Source organism: Felis catus, chromosome D2 (assembly GCF_018350175.1).
Source record: "Felis catus isolate Fca126 chromosome D2, F.catus_Fca126_mat1.0, whole genome shotgun sequence".
In the NCBI taxonomy this organism is placed as follows: Eukaryota; Metazoa; Chordata; class Mammalia; order Carnivora; family Felidae; genus Felis; species Felis catus.
Genome location: NC_058378.1, coordinates 87,495,250 through 87,516,451, shown reverse-complemented (window position 1 = coordinate 87,516,451; position 21,202 = coordinate 87,495,250). Strand labels below are relative to the sequence as shown.

The window sequence follows — 21,202 nt, the reverse complement described above, 5'->3', positions numbered from 1 at the left end:
CTGCGCGCTGGCGGCACCACAGCCTGCCGGCCACCGTCCGCGAGCCGGCCGGGGCGGGGCCGGAAGTGACCTCCGCCACTTCCGCTGCCGCCGCGGGTTTCGCTGTGAGCTTAGGCGGACCGGCGCCCGGACGCGCGGTGAGTCCGGCCGCGGGCGGTGGGGCCTGAGCCTTGCGGGGGGGAGGCGGCGGGGCTCAGTCTCCCTTCCCCGCGCTCCGCCGCCGGCCGTGCGCCGACCGCTCAGGGACGCACGGCCGGCGGGCGTCTCGCCCCTGGACCCCGCGCTCGGGTACGGAGCTGGCCTGTGCGCTGCCCCACCGACGGTTCACGTCCCAAACTCTAACCGTGCGGCTTCCCTGCGGTGGAGACTCCCACCCCTCCTCTGCCCTCATTACCCTCACCCTTGTCCACGCCGCGTTTGCCTCCCACCTGAAGGGCTGGCGCGGCCTCTGGGTCGTGCTGGTCTCCAGACCAGTAACCAAACTGGAGCCAGAGTGGTCTTTGCAAAATTCACGTCCTACGGCAATGCTTCCTTGTTTAAAGCCCTTCGGTGGCTTCCCGTTACCTTAGTCCAGCGGCTCTCTCGTAGCCTGTCAGGCCCTGCGCGTTCCGCCTGTCTGTCTAGTCTCCTCCCTCCCATCAGCTCCTGAGGTGCGCAGGACTCTGTGCCCGGTGCTCAGTGCCCGCCGGTGAAGAAAGCAGAGGACGCCTCTGCCCAGCCGCGGACACGGCTGCCTACCTGGTGAAAGTTACCTAGTTAAAACAGCGATGGGTGATCCAAGGGACGCAAGGGCGCTTGAGACTTACTATGGGGGGGTGGGCGGGGTGGCCATGGCCGGACTCCCCTCCTCCCCCAGATACTTCGGCGTTGATAGGACCTGTACACCCATGCGTGCGATATAGTCAGGAAGGGGGGTACTGTTTCTTTAAAAAATTAGAAGATAATTTTAGAGCTGTCATTTAAAGAGCATAATAAAACTCTTTTGGCTCCTTCATCCTGGAAGTAAAGGCTTGTGGCCCCATCCCCAGTCCGTTTCACAGCTAAGAAGAGCCCTGGACAGATTCATCGCTTATGCTTTACTTTTCTGTCTCTGAAAAAGCATCAGGGCTCTTGACCTTTTTTTCACAAATTTTGTTTTACAAGCCCATTTGTGCAATTACTTTTTTTTTAATTTTTATTTTTTAACATTTATTTATTTTTGAGACAGAGAGAGAGACAGAGCATGAACGGGGGAGGGTCACAGAGAGAGGGAGACACAGAATCCGAAGCAGGCTCCAGGCCCCGAGCTGTCAGCACAGAGCCCGACGGGGGGGGGGCTCGAACCCGCAGACTGCGAGATCATGACCCGAGCCGAAGTCAGACGCTCAACCGACTGAGCCACTCAGGCGCCCCATGTGAGGATAGTTTTAGAATAAATGTTCACGTTGGGGCGCTTCGGGGGCTCGGTCGGTTAAGCGTCCTGCTTTTCAGCTCAGGTCATGATCTCACGGTTCATGGGTTTGAGAGCCACTGTGCTGACAGCTCGGAGCCTGGAGCTGCTTCGGATTCTGTGTCTCCCTCTCTCTCTGCCCCTCCCCTGCTCGCTCGCTCTCTCTCAAAATAAATAAATATTAAAACAAATTAAAATGAATACACATTCACTTAGATGATCTTTCTTCTGAAGCCCTGTCTCCACCTACTTGTATCTGGGGGACAGGTGTTTTCTTTCCATGGTAAACGCAGTGCCCTTGCCCTCTAGCATGACCTTGTAGTCCATCCATCATAGGACATCTAGTCTAGCCATTGTAGGACAACCCACCTTCCTTAGGAACCCTTGTAGAATGTGTGTAAAACCGATTGGCCTGAGATTCAAAGAGGCCTCAGGGGGAGACTTCTGTGTTGTCTTTTCTGTCTTGCTTGTGGTTTGCAGTGCCTCGTTCAGGCTCTTCCGTGGTCACTAAGGTAACTGATGGTGACTCAGATGCAGTTTTCCTTTGGTAAGACCAGCCATTTCTCCAGTAACGTTTCCTCATGGTCGGCCCTATGTAGTAACGGAATTTGTTCCTGCTTGTCTAGTAACAATACCATGGGAACTTATCCGTATGGGCCCTTTGGTGTTTTATAAGGATGATTTTATTTGATCTCCGCACTACCTCTATGGGTAGGATTTACTACTCACCCCTTGGCAGAAGAAGCCTAGAGAGATCAGGCTCCTTGCCGAGGACCTTACAGCCCAGAATTGGCCAAGTCAGGGTTCAGACTGCCTGGGACTCCGCAGCCCCTGCCCTGCTGTGCCTCAGGCCCATAACTGGTTATTGTGAACTCCTCCTGATTTTAAAAGTGGGTGCTAGTGACTTACGCACCAGCTGACGCTTAACCGTTCTGCTTTTATGTTTGAAGACTCCTGACTCTGGCCAGTTTTCGATGTTTAGCATGAGTTGATGATATTTGTATGTGCGGAACTTGTTTTCTGTCGCACAAGGTTAGAGTCTCACTTGCCCAGTTGCAAATTAATATTCATTAGTTAATTAGCATATGGGTTGTGTGCTATGTCTACTGCTCGTTTACCTCAGGCCTCGTCTTCACTAGAGCTGTTAGCACAGTTTTGTTTTTTGTAGACGGCTTTCTTCTTAGCTTTAGGAGAACATATTGTTGATGTTGTTTCAGAGCCAAAACTATGAGTGAGTTTCGGATTCACCACGACGTCAATGAGCTGCTCAGCTTGCTGCGTGTCCACGGAGGGGATGGTGCTGAGGTCTATATCGACCTGCTGCAGAAGAATAGGACCCCATATGTCACTACCACTGTATCTGCACACAGCGCCAAGGTGGGCCCCGTCCTGGTGCTGCATTGGGTGCACTGAACAAGGTGGGCCCTGTCCTGGTGCAGCGCTGTGCACTGGACAAGGTGGGCCCCGTCCTGTTGCTGCACTGTGTACACTGGGTAAGGTGAGCCCTGTCCTGGTACAGTGCTGTGTACTAGGTAAGGTGGGCCCTGTCCTGGAACAGTGCTATGCACTGGACAAGATGGGCCCCGTCCTGGTGCAGTGTTGTGCACTGGACAAGATGGGCCCTGTCCCTGGTACAGTTTGTGCACAAAGTTCATAAGCTTCCTGACTGAGCAGCCACAGCATTACCAGTGCAGATGGCAGACAATACTTGTCAAAGGCTTTTCTTGGACCAAGAATTCTGCTCAACTCCGTGTTTCTGATGCTTCCTCATAATGGCCCTTGTTACTCACTCTGTTGTACAAATGAATAAATGGTGGCTCAGGGAGACTGCTGGGCTGTCACCCTGACCTCAGAACCCAGGTTCTGAGTCCCCTGAGGAAGGAGACTCAGATATTCCTCCGGATGGAAAGGAAGCTTCTGTATCAACTGCATTGCAATCCCTCTAAAGCAGGTTTTTCTGTTTTTATTCAAATAGCATATAATTCAAAATTACGGATCTTCAGTACGAGATAATTTTGAAATTTGTTTTTAGAAACACTCTGTAAAGCTTGTATTATTTAAATAGCTTGATGATGGGGTGCCTGGGTGGCTCAGTCGGTGACGCGTCCGACTTCGGCTCAGGTCATGATCTCACGGTCCATGAGTTCAAGCCCCGCGTCGGGCTCTGTACTGACAGCTCAGAGCCTGGAGCCTTTTTCGGATTCTGTGTCTCCCTCTCTCTCTGACCCTCCCCGTTCATGCTCTGTCTCTTGCTGTCTCAAAAATAAATAAAACATTAAAAAAAAATTTTTTTTAATAAATAGTTTAATAATGGCACAATGATAATTAGAAAAATTCACTGAACAGACAGACTGGGAACACAGAAGTGATCTTAATTTATTACAAGGGGAGCACCATAAATCAGTGAGTGAACATAACCGCTGAGCCTATCCCTGGTTCCAGAGGGAATAGAGTTAAATGCGTAAACTTAAAAAACAGTTTTTTGTAATGTTTATTCACTTTTAAGAGAGAGAACACAAGCTGTGGAGGGGGAGAGAGCCCAACACAGGGCTGGAACCCATGAACTGTGAGATCATGACCTGAGCTGAAGTTGGATGCTTAATCTACTGAGACACCCATGCGCCCCAATGCATATATATTTTTTAATGTTTATTTATTTTTGAGAGCAAGAGAAAGAGACAAAGTATGAGCAGGGGAGGGGCAAAGAGAGGGAGACAGGCTCCAGGCTCTGGGCTGTCAGCGCAGAGCCTGACACGGGCTCAAACCCCCGGACTAAGAGACCATGACCCAAGCTGAAGTCGGACACTTAACTGACTGAGCCCCCCAGGAGCCCCTAGAGTTAAGTGTGTAAAGTGAATGCATAAACTGGTAGAAAGATCTAAATGGTCATTTCCTGATCTCAGGCTGAGGAAGCACACAGGAGGGAAATTGTGGGAGATCATGGGTAGGTTTAATGAGATGTTTTGTTGAGTTTAAGTTTTATTTCAGGGGTGTATGATTATTTAACCTACCTAATTTCACTGTTTTGGTTTTCGTGTTTAATTTTCTGGAAGATTTAAAAAAATTTTTTAACATTTTTTTAACTTATTTTTGAGACAGAGAGAGGCAGAGCATGAGCAGGGGAGGGGCAGAGAGAGAGGGGGAGACAGAATCCAAAGCAGGCTCCAGGCTCCGAGCTGTCAGCACAGAGCCCGACGCGGGGCTCGAACTCACGGACTGCGAGATCATGACCTGAGCCGAAGTCGGACGCTTAACCGGCTGAGCCACCCGGGCGCCCCTGGAAGATTTTTAACAGTTGTTTATTATTGTCACTAAATCTTTCATGTTTATGCTTTTGAGGTTAAAATAGCAGAATTTTCTCGTACTCCAGAAGACTTTCTAAAGAAATATGATGAACTGAAATCTAAAAACACAAGGAACCTTGACCCACTGGTGTACCTGTTATCGAAACTCACGGAAGACAGAGAGGTAATGGCTGTGGACTCATTGAGAGTGTGATGCGTGCTCCTGACGGAGCTTGTGTGTGGAGCTGCTCTGATTAACTTGTTCTACGCACGTGGGTTGGCTCAGTTGCGATAACACATCGTGAGTCTGCTGTCGGACGGCACGTTTCTGCTCGCCTGCAGCACGCAACACGGGGCTCCTTCCCTGCCTTGTGCTAGCAGCACTCTGATGTACCGCAGGGGTGTGTCGGTGGTGCATCAGGAGGAACAGTAGCTCATGTTGGCGGTGCCCCTGGGAAGTTTGACCGTGGTTATCCCTGTGGTTGGAGGGTTTTGTATTTCATAGTCTCACGCAGGGGTTTTGTCTGTTTTGAATGGGCATGTTACTTGTGACCCTAAGAGAAACACCTAGCGTCACGTCAAGGCCGGAGATGCTGTTGCACCCAAGGGCGTCTGGGGATGTGCTTGGGCCTCTCACTCGCAGGCCCAGGGTCTGGAGAAGGTTGTGGTGCCACACCAGGCATGTTTGACCGTCACACAGAGGGAAGAGCTCTTGCCACGTGCGGGACGGGAGACTGGCCGAGCGTAGAGAAAAGGCTGAGTTGGGAACAGGGTTTGGGAGTTGGCTGTCAATCATCCGTGGGATTATCTTCCTCTCTGTCTGAGGATGTGACACCTCACGGCAGAAAACACGGAGAGACTGCGGCCCACAGACTCGGGAGTTGCCACTGCCCTCCGTGGGTGGCTGGGGTCAGGAGGGAAGGAGGGGGCCTGGCCGTGCCCAGCAGAGCACAGGCGTGTAATGTAGGGTCTCGTGTGTTTTCAGACCCTGCAGTACTTACAACAGAACGCCAAAGAGAGAGCCGAGCTCGCGGCCAGCGCTGCAGGCAGCAGCACCAGCGGCTTCAGCGGCCCCGCCACGGCCTCCAAAATCTCCATGCAGGAGCTGGAAGAGCTGAGGAAGCAGCTCGGCAGCGTGGCCACAGGCTCCACTCTCCAGCAGGTACTGCACCCGCCGTCCATGGGCCACGCCTGCTGGAGCAGGTGCGGCGGTGGGTGTGTGCGAGCTAGAGAGGAATGTGGACGTGGAGGGGTTGCGGCTCGCTCCCGATGGGGACCTAGCTGCGTAGGGACGGCAGTTCTGACGCACGCTGCAGGTCAGAAACACGAGGCGCTGCGTCACCCGCACCGGCTCGCCTGTTCTGGGCTCGCGTGTCCGAGGCACTCGTGTGGGTCTTGCCCTGTATACTGTGAGTCTCCGTTTCCATCCATTAGGTTTTCACAGTTTGTTTCTTAAGGTTGTATTTTGTAGATAATTTCATCTACGTCGTGTTCTATCTTCTCTGCTTACTGTTTTTCCTTGCTTTTGATTTCGTGTCCTGCCCTGGTCACTTGAGGGACAGCTGTCTTCTTAGGCTGTAACTTCTGTGGCTCTCAAGCTCCCTCAGAGCTGCGTCCCCACGAGGGTCTGAGCAGAGCACGTGCCTGTTGAGCACCATGGCTCTGACACATGACAGCCAGTGCCGGTGGGCGTGTCCTATCAGCACCTCCCGTGTCCCCGCACTGCCACCCTGTGTGATCGACGAGAAAATGGTCTGCACCTGCTTCTCTCCCTGGCCACCTTTGAGCTGGCCCTGCTGACAGCCGGGCCACCTCGGCCTGCCCTGGTCAGCTTCTGGTGGCTGGTTCCGCAGGAGGACTGCTGCTCCGGGCGTGTCGGGGGTCGGCCTTTCCCTGGGTGGATCTCTCCTCTACGCCCGCCCTTCTCCAGCTGGCTGTTTTGGGGGGGGGGGGGTGGCCTGGTTTCCTTGACCCATCCGTGACCCATCAGGTCGTGACTAGACCTTGTGTCTCCGGGAAAAGTGACGGGGTCCGTGTGAGTTGTCCCCAGAAAGGTGCAGCCTGTTGCTGGTGTTGCCGGTTTACCTGTGGGTTCTGCACAGACTGGGACCCTGACAAGAGGCTGGGTTCCCGTCTCGTCCCCAGCTCCTCACACTGTGACGGGCGTGGAGACAGTCATCCCGCTTCCTCATTTGCGTTGAGCAGGCGATCTCTCCAGTGCCGTATGTGTTAGCGTTAAGCGTTTGTACTAAAAGTATATATTTTTTTTGTTTTTTGAAAACACCCTCGGCAGTCTCTGGAACTGACAAGAAAGTTGCTTCGAGATAAGCAGAACAAAAAAAACTCAGGCCAGCGCCTCCCCGTCTTTCCACCTTGGGTATACGACAGACCCACCCTCCTTGGGGACTTCCTGCCTGGCTCAGGCATCAACACGGACATGGCTGTGCCTATAGGTATGCGGTACGTCTGTTTCTGACATCTGGCGTGTGTGAGCGGCGAGGGGCACCGTTCTTCCTGTGCTTTTGTGCTCAGGAGGGCCGAGCTCTTGTGTCCTCCCTGTGTCTGTCCTCCCCCGCCCCCCCCCTCCTCTTCCAAGCGGTCCCATGGTTTGCTCCTGGGTCTTTTCTGATTGTTTCCCTCTCCACAGTGACCTTTTAGTTTGAAGGAATCATGCCCCTGTTGTGATCTCAGGTCTCTATCCCTAGGACGTCTCCCTGAATTTTGGCTCATGGGGCCAATTGTCTGCCGTTTGTGTCTACCGCGGGGCTCCTGACCTTCCCTCTGGTGTCCCCACTCCTCTCGTGGCGACCGGTGTCACTGTTTGTCAGGTCCTGGGGCTGGGGGTGGCTCCTGTGTTCATTTCCTTCCCGCTGCCCCAGCCTGGTCCCGGGCCCAGCCTTCACCAACCCTTCTTGCTCACACACTGTCCTGCCCTCACTGGCTTGGGCCTCTACCTCCCCAGAGTTTTCTGTGCTGAAGGAATGTTCTGGATATGCTGTATCCAGAATGTATGGTGCCATCAGCTGAATGGAGCTCATGGGCATTGGAATGCAGCTAGTGTGGCTGAGGAACAGGTGTTTTGCTTTCTTTACTTGGCCCAGGTGGCTGGTGGCACGGAGCCTCGTGTCCTGTCCCTCCTCCCTGGGGTGTTCTCCACAGTCCCAGAGCTAGCGGCTTTGAGCGGCAGGGCTGTGCCCCACGTCGCCTCTGCAGCGACTCCCCAAACCCTGGCGAGCCACAGAGACCCTGCTGGATCATTCTCCTGGCCGCGGTTCGCGGTGCAGTGTCCCCTTCGGAGCAGTCCCTTCCTATCTCGCCTGCCTCTCAGCAGCACGGCTTGCGGTGCTGTCTCCCACACGTAGAGCAGGGTGCTGGAGGGGCAGGGTGGCATCTGCCCCCTGAGGCCAAGGTCCCCTCCCTCAGGACCAGCTGACCTGGCGCTGCGCCCCTTAACCCCACTGAGAGCGTGCGCCGGGGCTCTAAGTGGGGTGACGCTCAGGTTTCAAGTGAGCGGCAGCCGAGGCTGGTGGCCGTTCCCGGAAGCCAGCCCTGCTCACGAGGAACGGGAGCTGTGGGTGATCTTGTCGTGACGGGGTCATGGAGAGGAGCCAGAGCTCAGAGTGCGCCTCCGTGTGCCGGGTAACCCGGGCCACAGACGGCGGCTGCCTGCTCGGAGCCCGTGTCCTGCGTGTGTGGTGCAGCACCACCCTGAGCCGCCAGGCCCCGGCTTGGGGCACTGTGGGGCCGACACAGGCACGCGTGGGGCCGGCTTGCGAGGCTGGGGTGGGGGGCGGCTTCGTGGAGACACCTTTCTGCCGCTGCTGCCTCTGGCTGCCCGCGCACGGCGGTCTCTCCCGGCAGGTGTTGCTGGGGGGAGCAGTGGGGGTCGTGTCAGGGCCCGTGAGCCGAGACAGGCAGGGGGCCGCCTGGGTCAGGAGGTGTTTGGCGGGCGGCCCTGGGGATGGCTCGCGACTGTCCTTCGGTCCGCGGCGTGGTTGTGAGGGGACCGCCTCATACTGCGCGTACCCGCTTTTAAAGTCTTTGAGGAAAATCTTTTTGTCGCGCCGCAGCCCAGACTTGCTGGCCGTGACCAGTGCTGTGAGAACAGGTTACGGCAGAAGTGCTCCTTAATTCCTAACCACGTCCTTTTAAGGGCAGAAGTGCTCCTTAATTCCTAACCACGTCCTTTTAAGGCCGGGCGTTTATCTCAGTGGGAGTTTTTCTCCGCGGGGGCTTTAAGGCTGTGGCGCACCGCTCCGGGGCCAGTCGGTCCCCGTCAGCCTGGTTCTCGCCTGTGAGCGCTGGAGGGCGTAGCACCGGGGAGCCGGTGGGAGAGGGGGGTGTGTGCCGAGGAGATTCCGTCGGGAGTGAGGTCTGCGGGAGCGGGGACCCTGGACGCGAGGCCATGGCCCAGCGGTGTCCGCGGCCCGCAGGCACGCTGCCCCTGACGGCCCAGGAGTCGGCTGTGGTGGAGGACCTGCTCTACGTGCTGGTGGGTGTGGACGGCAGGTACATCACCGCCCAGCCTCTCACCGGGAGGCAGAGCCGCACCTTCCTCGTGGACCCCAACCTCGACCTGTCCATCCGGGAGCTGGTGAACAGGGTCCTCCCGGTGGCTGCCAGTTACTCCACGGTGACCAGGTGGGCGCCCGCCTTCCCAGGTGCTCCCGATCCCTGCAGCTCAGTCCTCGCGCCCCAAAAACAAAACCCCAAGAGCGCGCTTGTCTTGTCGTGACCGGGTTTCACTCCTGGCACGGTCCCGAAGGGCCTGGGGACAAGTGCAGGGGGCTGGTGTCTACGGGTTCCCTTCAAAGGTAAGAGCTTGAGTGGGGAGGGGACCCAGAGCTTGTGACATCTGATCTGAAAACTCAGCCTCGCCTGCTCAGGTGCCCTCTCCCTCCTAGGTTCATTGAAGAGAAGTCTTCCTTCGAATACGGGCAGGTGAACCACGCCCTGGCGGCCGCCATGAGGGCCCTGGTGAAGGAGTACTTGATCCTGGTCACACAGCTGGAGCAGCTGCAGAGGCAGGGCCTCCTGTCCCTGCAGAAGCTCTGGTTCTACATCCAGCCAGCCATGCGCACCCTGGACATCCTGGCCTCCCTGGGTACGTGCCTGCCCTCCCGCCCCCGGGGACGTGCCGGCCCTCCCGCGGGAGCATCGGCAGGACCGGCGTGTTGTGCGGCCAGAGCCCACGGGGCGTCAGGTGTTAGTCCGTGGCAGGAAAACTCTGGAAGCTCTTCCTGATAGGCTTTAGTTAGCGATCAGAGCGTTACGGTTTGAGTGTGTCCCACGAGAGCGGCACCTGTCCCCGGGAGACCGGAGATGAATTGAGGCCCTGGCCTCTCGTGACATGGCCTCAAGCGCCAAGGGCACCCCCTTCGCCGCACTGAGCGCCACCTCCACGTCCTTGCAGCCACCTCGGTGGATAAAGGCGAGTGTGTTGGGGGGTCAACCCTGAGCCTTCTCCACGACCGGAGCTTCAACTACACGGGGGACAGCCAGGCCCAGGAGCTGTGTCTGTACCTCACCAAGGCTGCCAGCGTGCCCTACTTCGAGATCCTGGAGAAGTGGATCTATAGAGGGATAATCAACGACCCGTACAGGTAGGACTCGCGGGGCCTGAGGAGAACACCGGTGAGGTGTGCAAGTGGCAGACGCCCACACGAGCCCCGGGAGGCTTTATCTTGTCGAGCGGAGGGCGTCGGAGTCGTCCGGAGCGGCGGCTCCTGGCCTGAGCTTCCTTCCTTCCCAGGGGTGAGACTTGAGCGTTCCTTCTCCACATCACGCGTTTAAATACATAAACGGAGCTTGGGTAGCTCACGAAGGAGTCTATTGTGTTGAGGTAGATTTCTTAAAATACTTTAAAAATAAGTTTGTGGCTGGGGTAGTGTTTCTCTGCTAATGGTGCAAATAACAGTCTGAGGGGAGGGCCTTACAAGGAACACGATTTTATTTTATTTTATATTTTATTTTATTTTATTTTATTTTATTTTATTTTATTTTATTTTATTTTATTTTATTTTATTTTATTATTTTATTTTATTTTTGTTATGTTTTTTAACGTTTATTTATGTTTGAGACAGAGAGAGACCGAGCATGAACAGGGGAGGGGCAGAGAGAGAGGGAGACACAGAATCTGAAACGGGCTCCAGGCTGTGAGCTGTCAGCACAGAGCCTGATGCGGGGCTCGAACTCACAGACCGTGAGATCATGACCTGAGCCGAAGTCGGACGCTTAACCGACTGAGCTACCCAGGCGCCCCAGGAACACGATTTTAAAATTGTGCCTCATGCAGGGCGCCTGAGGGACTCGTCGGTTGGGCGTTCGACTCTTGGTTTCGGCTCAGGTCATGATCCCAGCGTTTGTGAGTTCGAGCCCCGCGTCAGGCTGACAGCACAGAGCCTGCTTGAGATTCTCTCTCACCCTCTCTCTTTATTCCTCCCCTGCTCGCACTCTCCCTGTCTCTCTGTCTCTCGAATAAAATAAAGTTTTAAGTAAACTTGAAAAAACAAGTTTTAAAATCCTGCCTTGCGAGAGTGGTATCTGAAGCAGGTGTGCTGGGGTCGCGCCCCTGCTGTTGGGGTCGTGCGTTGTCCGTGTCTGTGATGGAGGGAAGTGCCGAGTTCCCCTGGGAGGGGTGGAGGTAGAGGTCCCCCTGTGGCCCCGTGGCCCCGGGTCTTCTCCGAGCCCCCGGTCGAAACAGCTGCCCCCGGGGGTGTGGGTGGGTTCACTGTTGCTCACAGCTGGGGACCGACCTGGGGGGGGGGGGGCCTCTGGTCGGCCAGACCCCGAGAGTGTCCGCTGTGCCTGCAGCGAGTTCATGGTGGAAGAGCACGAGCTGCGCAAGGAGAAGATCCAGGAGGATTACAACGACAAGTACTGGGACCAGAGGTACACTGTCGTGCAGCACCAGATCCCCTCCTTCCTACAGAAGATGGCAGGCAAGGTCCTCAGCACAGGTGAGCCTTGCGGCCCCGGTGTGCCTCTGCCTGTGGCCTTGCCGTCACGGCCCTGTACCCGGTGGTGCCTTCCCTGCCTGTCCGACTCCTGTGGCTCTGGGTGTCGTTGCTTTGTGCCCTGACCCTGGGGGTTTGTCTCAGAGACGCCTTTTCTTTGCCACTTCGCTTTTAGAATTCTGTTATCACTGACAGGAAAGTTGCTTCCCTGCTCCCAGCTGACCCCAGACACGGGGCTTTTCCACACCGGCATCCCGCTCTCCTGTTCTCTGTGGACACAAGCTGGGCGTCCTGTAAATTAGCCCTCATCCCATCCACCGGGGTTTGTGGCAGGCTCCTTGGTTTGAGGCTCAGTCCTTTGGGGCGGCACACACATCAGCAAGTACTGGGTCCTGTCTGAGTGGCTGCAAATGGGAGGCTCCCATGGCCCCCTCCTCTGGTGTGACCATTTTCGAGGACAGCTCACAGAACTCAGGGAAACGCTTTACTCTCTAAATTACCAGTGTGTTATAACGGATACAAGCGAACAGCCAGGCGAAGGGTCCCGTGGGGTGAGGTCTGGGCAGGTCCCGAGCACAGGGGCTGCTGTGCCTGTGGATTTGGGGTGCACCATCCCCGTGTGGATGTGTACCCCTCCCTGGAAACTCTTCAGACACCTTGGTTTAGGAATTTTATGGAGGTCCCATTATGCAGGCATGATTGATGAAATGATTGACCGTTGGTGATTTATTCAGCCTTTCCCAATCCTGACCTCAGTGGGCGGTGATGACGGGGTTGGGTCCCTGGCCACCAGCCCTCACCCTGAAGCTGTCTAGGGAAGCTGCCGAGAGTCCCTCGCTGGCCTGAACTCAGGTGTGGTCAGAAGGGGCTTCATGAGTAACAAAATCCCAAGAGTTTTAGGAGTTCAGCACCAGCAACCAGGGACAGAGACCGAAGATCTGTTTCTCAGTGGGTTGGTCTCATACCATGACAGGAAAACAGCCAAGGATGCAGGCCTCACTGGGCCAGTGATGCTCCTGTCACCATCACATGGACCGACGTACCTGACACGCTGCTGGCCAGGAACTCGGCACTTTGGTTCTGGGAGCTGTGCTGTCTAGGACGGGGTCGGAAGAGGGTTTAGAATCTCCTTCTCTGAAATATTTTTGAAATTATTTCTGTGTTCTTAGAAGATCTGGAGTCCAGCCTGTTCTAGCACTTAGCGCTCTGTGCTCCGTGGGTGTCAGTTGGTTGTGTTTCTCTGCCACGTGTAGAGGGTTGTAGGCTGTTCTCAACCTCTCTTTCCAGTTCTCTAGCTACTGTTTGGGTTACAGCATCCGAGGTTCAGGTCTGTGGTTTATTGTACTTATGGTGAAAATTTTAATTTGCTTTCTCCTTGTCTTTTCAGGAAAATATCTGAATGTAGTCCGAGAGTGTGGCCACGATGTCACCTGCCCAGTGGCCAAGGAGATCATCTACACTCTGAAGGAGCGGGCATATGTTGAGCAAATCGAGAAGGCTTTCAACTATGCCAGCAAGGTCCTGCTGGCCTTCCTGATGGAAGAGAAGGAGCTTGTGGCGCACCTGAGGTGTGCCGTCTGTCCTTGGCCTCCTAGCTCAGCATGTGTAACCATCGGGGGTGTCTGACCAAGGCCATGAATTAACTTTTAGTGGCTCTGTCCTATTTATGTAAAAACCAGCACACTGCCAGGTTGTCCTGCCTGAGAAGACAGCCTGAGAACCTTGCACATTTGTGACCCTGCCACCGTGGTCCTAACTCCCCGAGGCCCAGCAGGGCAGTGTCTGCCTGTGTCACCTTGTCTGCAGTGACACAGCCTCCCAGTCTCGCCCCCGGCCCCACCAGCCCCTTCCAGGCAGCGTAGCCGGGCACTGAGTTCTTTGCCCCTGCCTAAGAGCTGTTTGTTTCCGTTTGTTTGAAGCTGACCGCTGGTCTCCCCTTTCTAACATGTTTCCTGGTGTGGGGCGCTGGCAGGCCATGTGCTTGACACGTCCTTCCTGGGCCGTGTGGCCCCTCCTGGCTTCCCCCTGTCCCCCCACCACCCCCATCATCAAAACCGCTGGTTCTGGTGGGAGCCCTTCGCAAGCACGCAGCTCTTCCTCGTCAGACGCCTGCCTGTCTCTGAGTCCGGGCCACTGTGCGCGTTGGTCAGCCTTCCCGATGACCTTGCGTCCGCCCGCAGGTCCATCAAGCGCTACTTCCTGATGGACCAGGGGGACTTCTTCGTGCACTTCATGGACCTCACCGAGGAGGAGCTAAAGAAGCCGGTGGACGACATCACTCCCACCCGCCTGGAAGCGCTGCTGGAGCTGGCCCTGCGCATGAGCACTGCCAACACGGACCCTTTCAAGGACGATCTCAAGGTGGGTTGGGGGTGAGGGGGCGGGGGGGAGCACCTTTCAGGCCGCTCCCCGTGTCCCGAGAGCTGGAGCAGCTGCCTGAGAAAGACATTTGAGGTAAAGACACGGGAGGAACCAACTCTTGACAGTGATACCCGCAGCCCGGGTGTGCGCGCGTGGGTGTTTTATGGTACATGCAGCACAGTGACATTTCCTTGTCTGTAGCTTTCTTTGTTACGAGGACGCACTGTGTATGGCATACGGCACGCAAAGCGTGCGTCCATCAGCTGTCCTGGTAAGGCTTCCGGTCGGCAGTAGGCTATCGGTAGTCGGGGGTAGGGGAAGTCAGAAGTTGCACGTGGATTTTCAGCTGAACGGCGGGTTGGCGCCCTGACCCCTGACGCTGTTTAAGGGTCAGCTGTACTGTGTTTTCAGACCCACGTACGTTCTCTTTCAGCCTGAGCCTGGCACCTGCGGTAAAGTTGTAAATCTGGAGGGATTTAGGCCTTTCTGACTTCATAGCTTTTCATTTATATCGTCAGGTATATTTTAAATGATCTCTCTGTACGTTTGTTTTCCTACTTTGGTGGAGGAAAGACGCCTCCTTTTTGAGTGGGGGTCTCTTGGCAGGCGTTTGTTTTGCAAGCTGGGCTCGGAGACGGAGTCCACCGCAGGGACTTGCTTCTCCGGCCTGTGCTGCAGCTGGATTGGTGCCGCGGTCAGGACTCGACGCCATTCTCTCTGTCTTTCCCAAGATTGATCTGATGCCTCATGACCTCATCACCCAGCTCCTGCGGGTTCTGGCCATCGAGACCAAGCAGGAGAAGGCGATGGTCCATGCCGACCCCACCGAGCTCACGCTGAGTGGCCTCGAGGCCTTCTCTTTCGACTACGTCGTCAAGTGGCCCCTGTCGCTGATTATCAATAGGTGAGCGTTGGTCCTTCCTGACCCTTCCAGCACTAGCTTCTCTAGACCTTACAGCAGGTCTGCCAGGAGGAAGGGACTGGATCCGCCTGGCACCTGCCTTGTTCTGCAGAACGTCCAAGGCGCCTCCACACCCATTTGTGTCCAGGGTAGGCTGCCTGGCCCCTGGTGGCCGGAACGCAGAACCGCTTCGGTGCCGCCGAAGCCCAGGCCGCCATCTGCTGCGAGCCTCATGAGCTGTGGTGCCGCCCAGAAGCCTACCTACGCGCCTGTCACCTCCCGCTCCCTGCAGGAAAGCCCTGACCCGCTACCAGATGCTCTTCAGGCACATGTTCTACTGCAAGCACGTAGAGCGGCAACTCTGCAGCGTCTGGATCAGCAACAAGGCCGCCAAGCAGTGCTCCCTGCACTCCGCTAAGTGGTGCGTCTCGTCTGCGCACACGCGCTCCCTCTTGCAAAAAGGCAATTTGTCGCACACCTTTGTAGCTTATAGATCTGTGACATGTTTCACGTTGCGGAGCAGCGCCACTGCCGACCGCAGTGGCCACTGGCTCTGTCCCTCAGCCGTGTGTGCAGACGTGGGGGGTCGGGCCCGTTAGCGTGAGCCCTTCGAGCTTTGGGGGCGTGTGCTTCCTCCTGCTGGCTCACATGCAGCTGCTCACTGTCGGCCAGGGGTGCCCCACACGCTGGTGGTGTTCGTGCCCGCGTGTGGGCCCCCGTGGAGGGGCATGAGCCCAGAGCAGACGCCCTGACGACAAGGCGGGTGGCCCCCACATGCTGTAGATGCCCCGACTCCCTGTCATCTGCGCTGAAACCGTCTGCTCGCTCAGGTTTGCCGGCGCCTTCACTCTGCGGCAGCGGATGCTCAACTTTGTTCAGAACATTCAGTACTACATGATGTTTGAAGTCATGGAGCCGACCTGGCACGTCCTCGAGAAGAACCTGAAGTCTGTGAGTCGTAGCTTGGCGTGTCGGAACGTTGAGGAGGCTCCAGCGGGTTCTTGAGGAGGGAGCGTAGCAGGTCAGGGGTCGGGGGGTGAGAGCAGCGCCGGCCGCAGGCTGATGGGGAGGAAGCGAAGCCCTCCGCACACACGAGAGGCTTCCCTACGAGCACGGTGAGGGTGTGCGTGTGCGAGAGCAGGCGTGTTGGGGGTGATGTTGTCCCTCAGAGGGCACAGGGTCATCTGAAAAATGGCGACAGACCAGAAACGTGCAAAGCTGCAGCCAAAGCCAGGCCCGCGGAGTCCGTCTGCTTGCGAAGTCGTTCCCAGAGTGAAGGCCGGGTCCTTCTCTCCGCATAGGCGTCCAACATCGATGACGTGCTGGGCCACCACACGAGCTTCCTGGACAACTGTCTGAAGGACTGCATGCTGACCAACCCGGAGCTACTCAAGGTGTTCTCCAGGCTCATGTCCGTGTGCGTCATGTTCACCAACTGCATGCAGGTGCGGCCACCCCACAGCCCACTCGCCTCCTGCCATCTGTCTGCAGGGGTGCTGCTCTGAGTCCCCTTCCGCCGGTGTGGGCCTCTGTTCTGGGCCTTTTCCTGGACACATGCTGTTCTCTTTGTCCGACTTGAGTTACTTGATTCAGTTACAAGCAGCTGCCCCGAAGTATTGGCACAGAATATAAGTGTTGGAAGGCAGAGGGGGTGAGGTGGGGGTTCACTGGGGCTTCAGGGCCTAGGGGGTCTGAGTCGGTGGGGCCAGTGGAGAGCGTGCGAGGTGTTGGCCAACCTCCAGAGGACAGGAGCCTGGGAACTGGTTCCTTAGACCTCTCGTGGTCACGTGGGGCTCCATCGGGGGAGAAACGTTCTTCAGTCAGTCAGTGGACCAGCCCTCGGGCAGGCGCCCGTAAGGTCACATGGGCACAGCAGACACCGCCTGGCTGTGCGGAGGCACACCCTTCACTTGGGCCAGGTGGGTTGACGCTAACAGGAGTGTTTCTTTCTGACCCCAAGAGATTTACGCAGAGCATGAAGTTGGACGGTGAGCTGGGCCGCCTGATGTTGGAGCATGGCACAATGCTGGGGCCGCCCACGGAGGCCGAGCGGGCAGAGGAGCGCACCCGCAAGGAGCTCGCCAGGAAGGTGTGCTTCGTCCGGCACCGCTGGGCCTGCAGCTTAGCAGGCGCGCCTGCTGCCGCCCTTCACTCTTCTTTTGGTTAAAAAAGTTTGCTTTGAATTAGATATTAAATATGAGTCCCAGAGAATCTTCTCGCTCGACTTGTCCAAACCTCAGCCCCACTGTGCTTGAGGGCAAGGCCACGGTTCCCCCAAGGGGAGGAACGCCCAGGTGTGGGCGCCCCTTGGAGGGCCTGGCACACAGCAGGCGTGGGGCTGTGGGCCCTGCCGTCCTTATGGTCAGAGCCCAGCCTTAACTAGAGGGGCCTCCTTGGAGAGGATGTCGGGGCATAGGCCCTGCAGCACCAGCCCAGGCCCCTGCTCCCGGGCCCCTGGGTCCGTTCCCTCCACTGAGAGGGAGCCAGGAGAGAATGCTGCGTTCGCTCGAAAACCTGAGTTGCAGAAAAAACACCCCAGGCGGGTGGGAGCAAAGCAGGGTGCCAGCTGCCCAGACTGTGTCTCTGTCCTGTGGTCTCAGGAAGCTTTATGTTGTTCTCTTTCACCTTTTATCACACAAAAACTTGCCCAGATCCTTTCTTCTATTAGAGATAAAGGGACGGGGAAGCTGAGCTGGTGAGAGCAGTGCCGAGGCCGGGCTGGGGGTGCTCACGGTGCCCAAACTTGTCTTCTAGTACCTGGCTGAGCACGTGGACGCCCCGCAGCTGGCCTCCAGCTTCGAGGCCACCATCAACAAGTTTGATAAGAATTTCTCAGCACATCTGCTTGATCTTCTGGCCCGACTGAGCCTCTACAGCACCAGTGACTGTGAGCACAGCATGGCCAGCGTCATCTCCAGGTGGGTGCGTCATCTCCAGGCGGCTTCCCGCGCGGCCACGGGCGCCCTCCTGTCTCTGCCTGATGGGACTCCTGGGTTTCCCTCGCCGGCTCCCCCTTCACCACTGCCACGCAGCCTTGGGCCACCTCAGGAAGGTGTCACTGAGGCAGGGTCTGCTCGGGTGTGAGGGCGTCTGTCCTTAGTCTCCTGTGCGTCACCCCCTGAAGTCACAGATGGGTGTGCATAGCGGTTTGTGTTCACTCGTGTGTGTGCGCCAGCGTGTGTCGGGCTGCCCCGTCAGTGCCCCCATAGCCCTAGGCTATGCACGGCAGCCGCGTCACCCCCCACCCCCTGCCCCCATTTTCAGATGAGCAGCCAGGGGGTGGCCACGGGAGAGAGGATGGGACTAGGGATGCCATTTCTGCCGTGGGCTGTGAACACACAGTGAGGGTCGTGGCGGCACGTACTAAACCCGCCCCGTTTGGGCTCCTGGGGCTGTCTGTGCCTTGTCACTCTCGGGTGGGGGGGGGGTGTGGTGGTACATTCCTGGTGACTCTGGGAGGGGCCCCATGGGGGGGGGGACCAGCAGGCCGCTCAGCCAGTTTGTGGTTCTGGGGCTGTCAGGTTCCCACTGCCCGTGAATCCTGGACACACAGCTCTTCCGAGGGGAGGCAGTGGCTCAGCTTCTTTCCAGGAGATTGAGGGGGTGTCCCTGCCTGGGAAGGTGTCCTGTGTTGGGCATCGGATGTCCTAAGGACAGGGCCTGGGATGCTTGTTGTTGTTTAATTTTCATGTGTGTTTGAGTTCTGGTGTCAGTATTGCTTGAAAAAGCGGAGGCCGGATGGAGCCTGAGGCCCTCATGTGGGTGCGTGTCCCTCGCACCTGGTGCAGAGACCACCCTTCCCCCTTTGTGGGGCGGACGGGCTGCCCCGGGGAGGGCGCCTCTGCACCTGGGGGTGCAGGAGCCCAGCCCCTCTCCTCCCGCAGACTTGACTTCAATGGCTTCTACACGGAGCGCCTGGAGCGTCTGTCTGCAGAGAGGAGCCAGAAGGCAGCGCCCCAAGTGCCCGTCCCACGGGGCCCCCCGGCATCTGCGCCCAGGGTTGCCGTCACCGCCCAGTGAGGCCAGCAGGTGTTGCAGAAGAATGAGTTCAGAAGCCATTACGTGAATGAATATTGCTGAACCACACGTGTTTGTGTGTGTCGTTACCGTTTAAATATAAAGTCCGAGGGGCGTCTTGCAAGCTGCTGTCATTGCTCAGGGCGCTAGGTTCCCTTCACAGCAGCCACCCGCACCGGGCCGGGTGCCTCCATAGGTGTGTTTGTGTGAGTTCTTCTATTGAATAGGGTGAGTTTTTAAAAATGTTTTTGTTCTCAAATAAAGGCAAAGTGAAGGACGCTTGGGTGGCTCGGTCCGTTAAGTCCCTGACTTTGGCTCAGGTCGTGATCTCACCATTGGTGAGTTTGAGTCCCACATCAGGTGGGGACGTGTCCCAGCTCTGGGTGAGCTCGTGTCCCACTCCGGGTGAGGATGCGCCCTCTTCTCTCTCCCTCCCTCCCTCTCTCTGCCCCTCCTGGGATTCTCTCTTTTTCTCTCTTTCTCTGTCTCTGCCCCTCGCTCACTTGGGCACCTTCTTTGTCTCAAAAAAAGAAAAAAAAAGATGAAAACACGCAGCATTTGAGCAACTTCAGGATGATTATCAAGGTCTCACAGGGGACGAAATCCAAGCCTGGTGTCCAGCTGTGCACACCTGCTGTCCCAGCAATCAGCAAGGCTGGGCTCCGGGCACCAGGGGGCAGCACGGTCCTTGTCCTGCCGCCAGACTGGGCAGGAGGGTGGGGGGGTCCTGAGGAGCACCCGCTGAAGTGCAGAGTGGAACCCACAGGGTGGGTTCAGCCCTGGGTGGCACAGCTGTGACCCCCCACCCCACTGCTCCCCACTCCAGCCATGCTGCCCACCCGCCAAACGTCCCGTGTTGCTGTCCAGACTCGGCTCTGCCTGCCCGCTGCAGGGGGTCTTGGGGGGCAGGTGGAAGGGGCCGGAAGCAGGCTCCTGGAGGCAGGGTGGTGGGCACTCAGTCCAGCTGCTGCCTTGGAGAACAGGCACCATGGAGGGGATCCAACTCACAAGCCACAGACGGCTTTTTTGTCCAGGTCGCTGTGTGTGCAGAATTCGCTTATTTGCCGCCAGCGTTACCAGAGCCCTGGTGTCGTGCTAACCTCTTCCCGAGCTGAGGAGCCCGCTGGCCCTGGGCTTGCCGCCCTCGTGCCCTGCCCTGAGACCCGGAAACTTTGTGTCCCTGTCCTGGGCTCTGGGCAACAGGCTTGCCCGCTACACCCTAGGGTTGCCAGTGGTGAGGGTGGGACAAGAGGAGCCTTGGCGGCAGGGGGGAGGGGGGGTCCTGTGTCGGAGGAGGAGCAGACCCCTGTTGGTCTGGCTGCACATGGGTGGTCTGGTCTGCTGGCTGCGGAACGGGAGCGAGTGCGTCTGCGGCAGCTCTGGGTTTTGCCTTTACGGGGACTGTTGCCTTTTAATTTTTGTTCCCAAATAATTGCACAGCTAAGGAAGAGAAGTGAGCTCACTGGGAAGGGGGGCTCACGAGCCTCCCTGATCCAGCTGTGTGTGAGCACAGGGACGGAACCCACACGTCCAGACCGTCTCTGTGTCTTGCTCTGCTCGCAGGGGCACGGGCCCCGCCGCCACCTCTGCCCAAGATGCCTCAAAGCCCGCCAACCCCTGCTGCTTTTCCTTTCCTTTCCATTTGCTTTGGGGTAACTACTGGGCTGTGAAATTTTGACCTCTGGTCTGGGACTGCCTGGGGCACCACACCCTCGCCCGAGGTTTGGACTTGCATTGATGTGCATCATTTCAGGAAGCCTGTCCAGAACGTGGCTCCAGGGCCACTGAGCTGAGGGCAAACCCTCTTGGATTAGCGGCAGATGACAGGGACAGCCCTCCCCCCGCCCGCCTGCCCGCCCTGGGGGCCAGGTCAGCGTGGGGGCCGGCAGGGCAGGAAGTGGTACTGGGTCCCCTGTGGGCTTCTGTTCCCCAGGAAGTCCGAGGGTACATCCGCACCTGAGCACCCCCCCAACCCCAGAGAGAGCCTTACTCAAGCCGCTGCCCCGCCAGGCTGCAGGACGAGCCTGGGCTCCTCACCTGCACCGGGGAGGGTGCAGACTTGCAAGGAGGGGCCCGGCTTGGCCCGTTCGCGGCCCCCTTCGTTAGTGCCATCCACGTTTATGACGTTCCTCCTTGTGGACACCAGAGGCTGTTCGGGAGCCCCCCTCCTCGTGGACACCAGGGGCCCAGGAATAGACGCCGTCCCGGCGGGGGACGGGGGCCTCCCCCCGCGGAGGCCCAAGCCCCGCCCCTC

At 57.3% G+C, this 21,202-nt stretch overlaps 1 protein-coding gene and 1 long non-coding RNA gene across 4 annotated transcripts; one reads left to right on the top strand and one right to left on the bottom strand.

Annotated features, from left to right (window-relative positions):
- Window positions 1-19,226, top strand: TUBGCP2 (tubulin gamma complex associated protein 2). Of its 3 annotated transcripts, XM_023241161.2 has the most exons (18): window positions 1-137; window positions 2,647-2,806; window positions 4,769-4,897; window positions 5,699-5,875; window positions 7,007-7,166; window positions 9,147-9,354; window positions 9,618-9,817; window positions 10,127-10,316; window positions 11,527-11,672; window positions 13,057-13,237; window positions 13,850-14,030; window positions 14,762-14,934; window positions 15,224-15,352; window positions 15,762-15,882; window positions 16,233-16,376; window positions 16,892-17,020; window positions 17,686-17,849; window positions 18,816-19,226. In XM_023241161.2, exons 2-18 carry the CDS (start codon window positions 2,657-2,659, stop codon window positions 18,949-18,951), a joined length of 2,718 nt encoding a protein of 905 aa, XP_023096929.1. In that variant the 5' UTR covers window positions 1-137; window positions 2,647-2,656; the 3' UTR covers window positions 18,952-19,226. The 3 variants fall into 3 exon arrangements, with proteins under 3 accessions (XP_023096929.1, XP_019669598.1, XP_023096928.1); XM_019814039.2 differs by lacking the exon at window positions 1-137 and having other exon boundaries at window positions 2,667-2,806; window positions 4,800-4,897; XM_023241160.2 differs by lacking the exon at window positions 1-137 and having other exon boundaries at window positions 2,667-2,806; window positions 4,779-4,897.
- A 279-nt stretch (window positions 19,227-19,505) lies between these two features.
- Window positions 19,506-21,113, bottom strand: LOC109492806. Its single transcript, XR_002146793.2, has 2 exons — window positions 20,939-21,113; window positions 19,506-19,986 (listed from the first exon to the last, which is right to left on the bottom strand). It is a non-coding gene; the product is annotated as an uncharacterized LOC109492806 (long non-coding RNA).
- Between the last annotated feature and the right edge of the window lie 89 nt (window positions 21,114-21,202).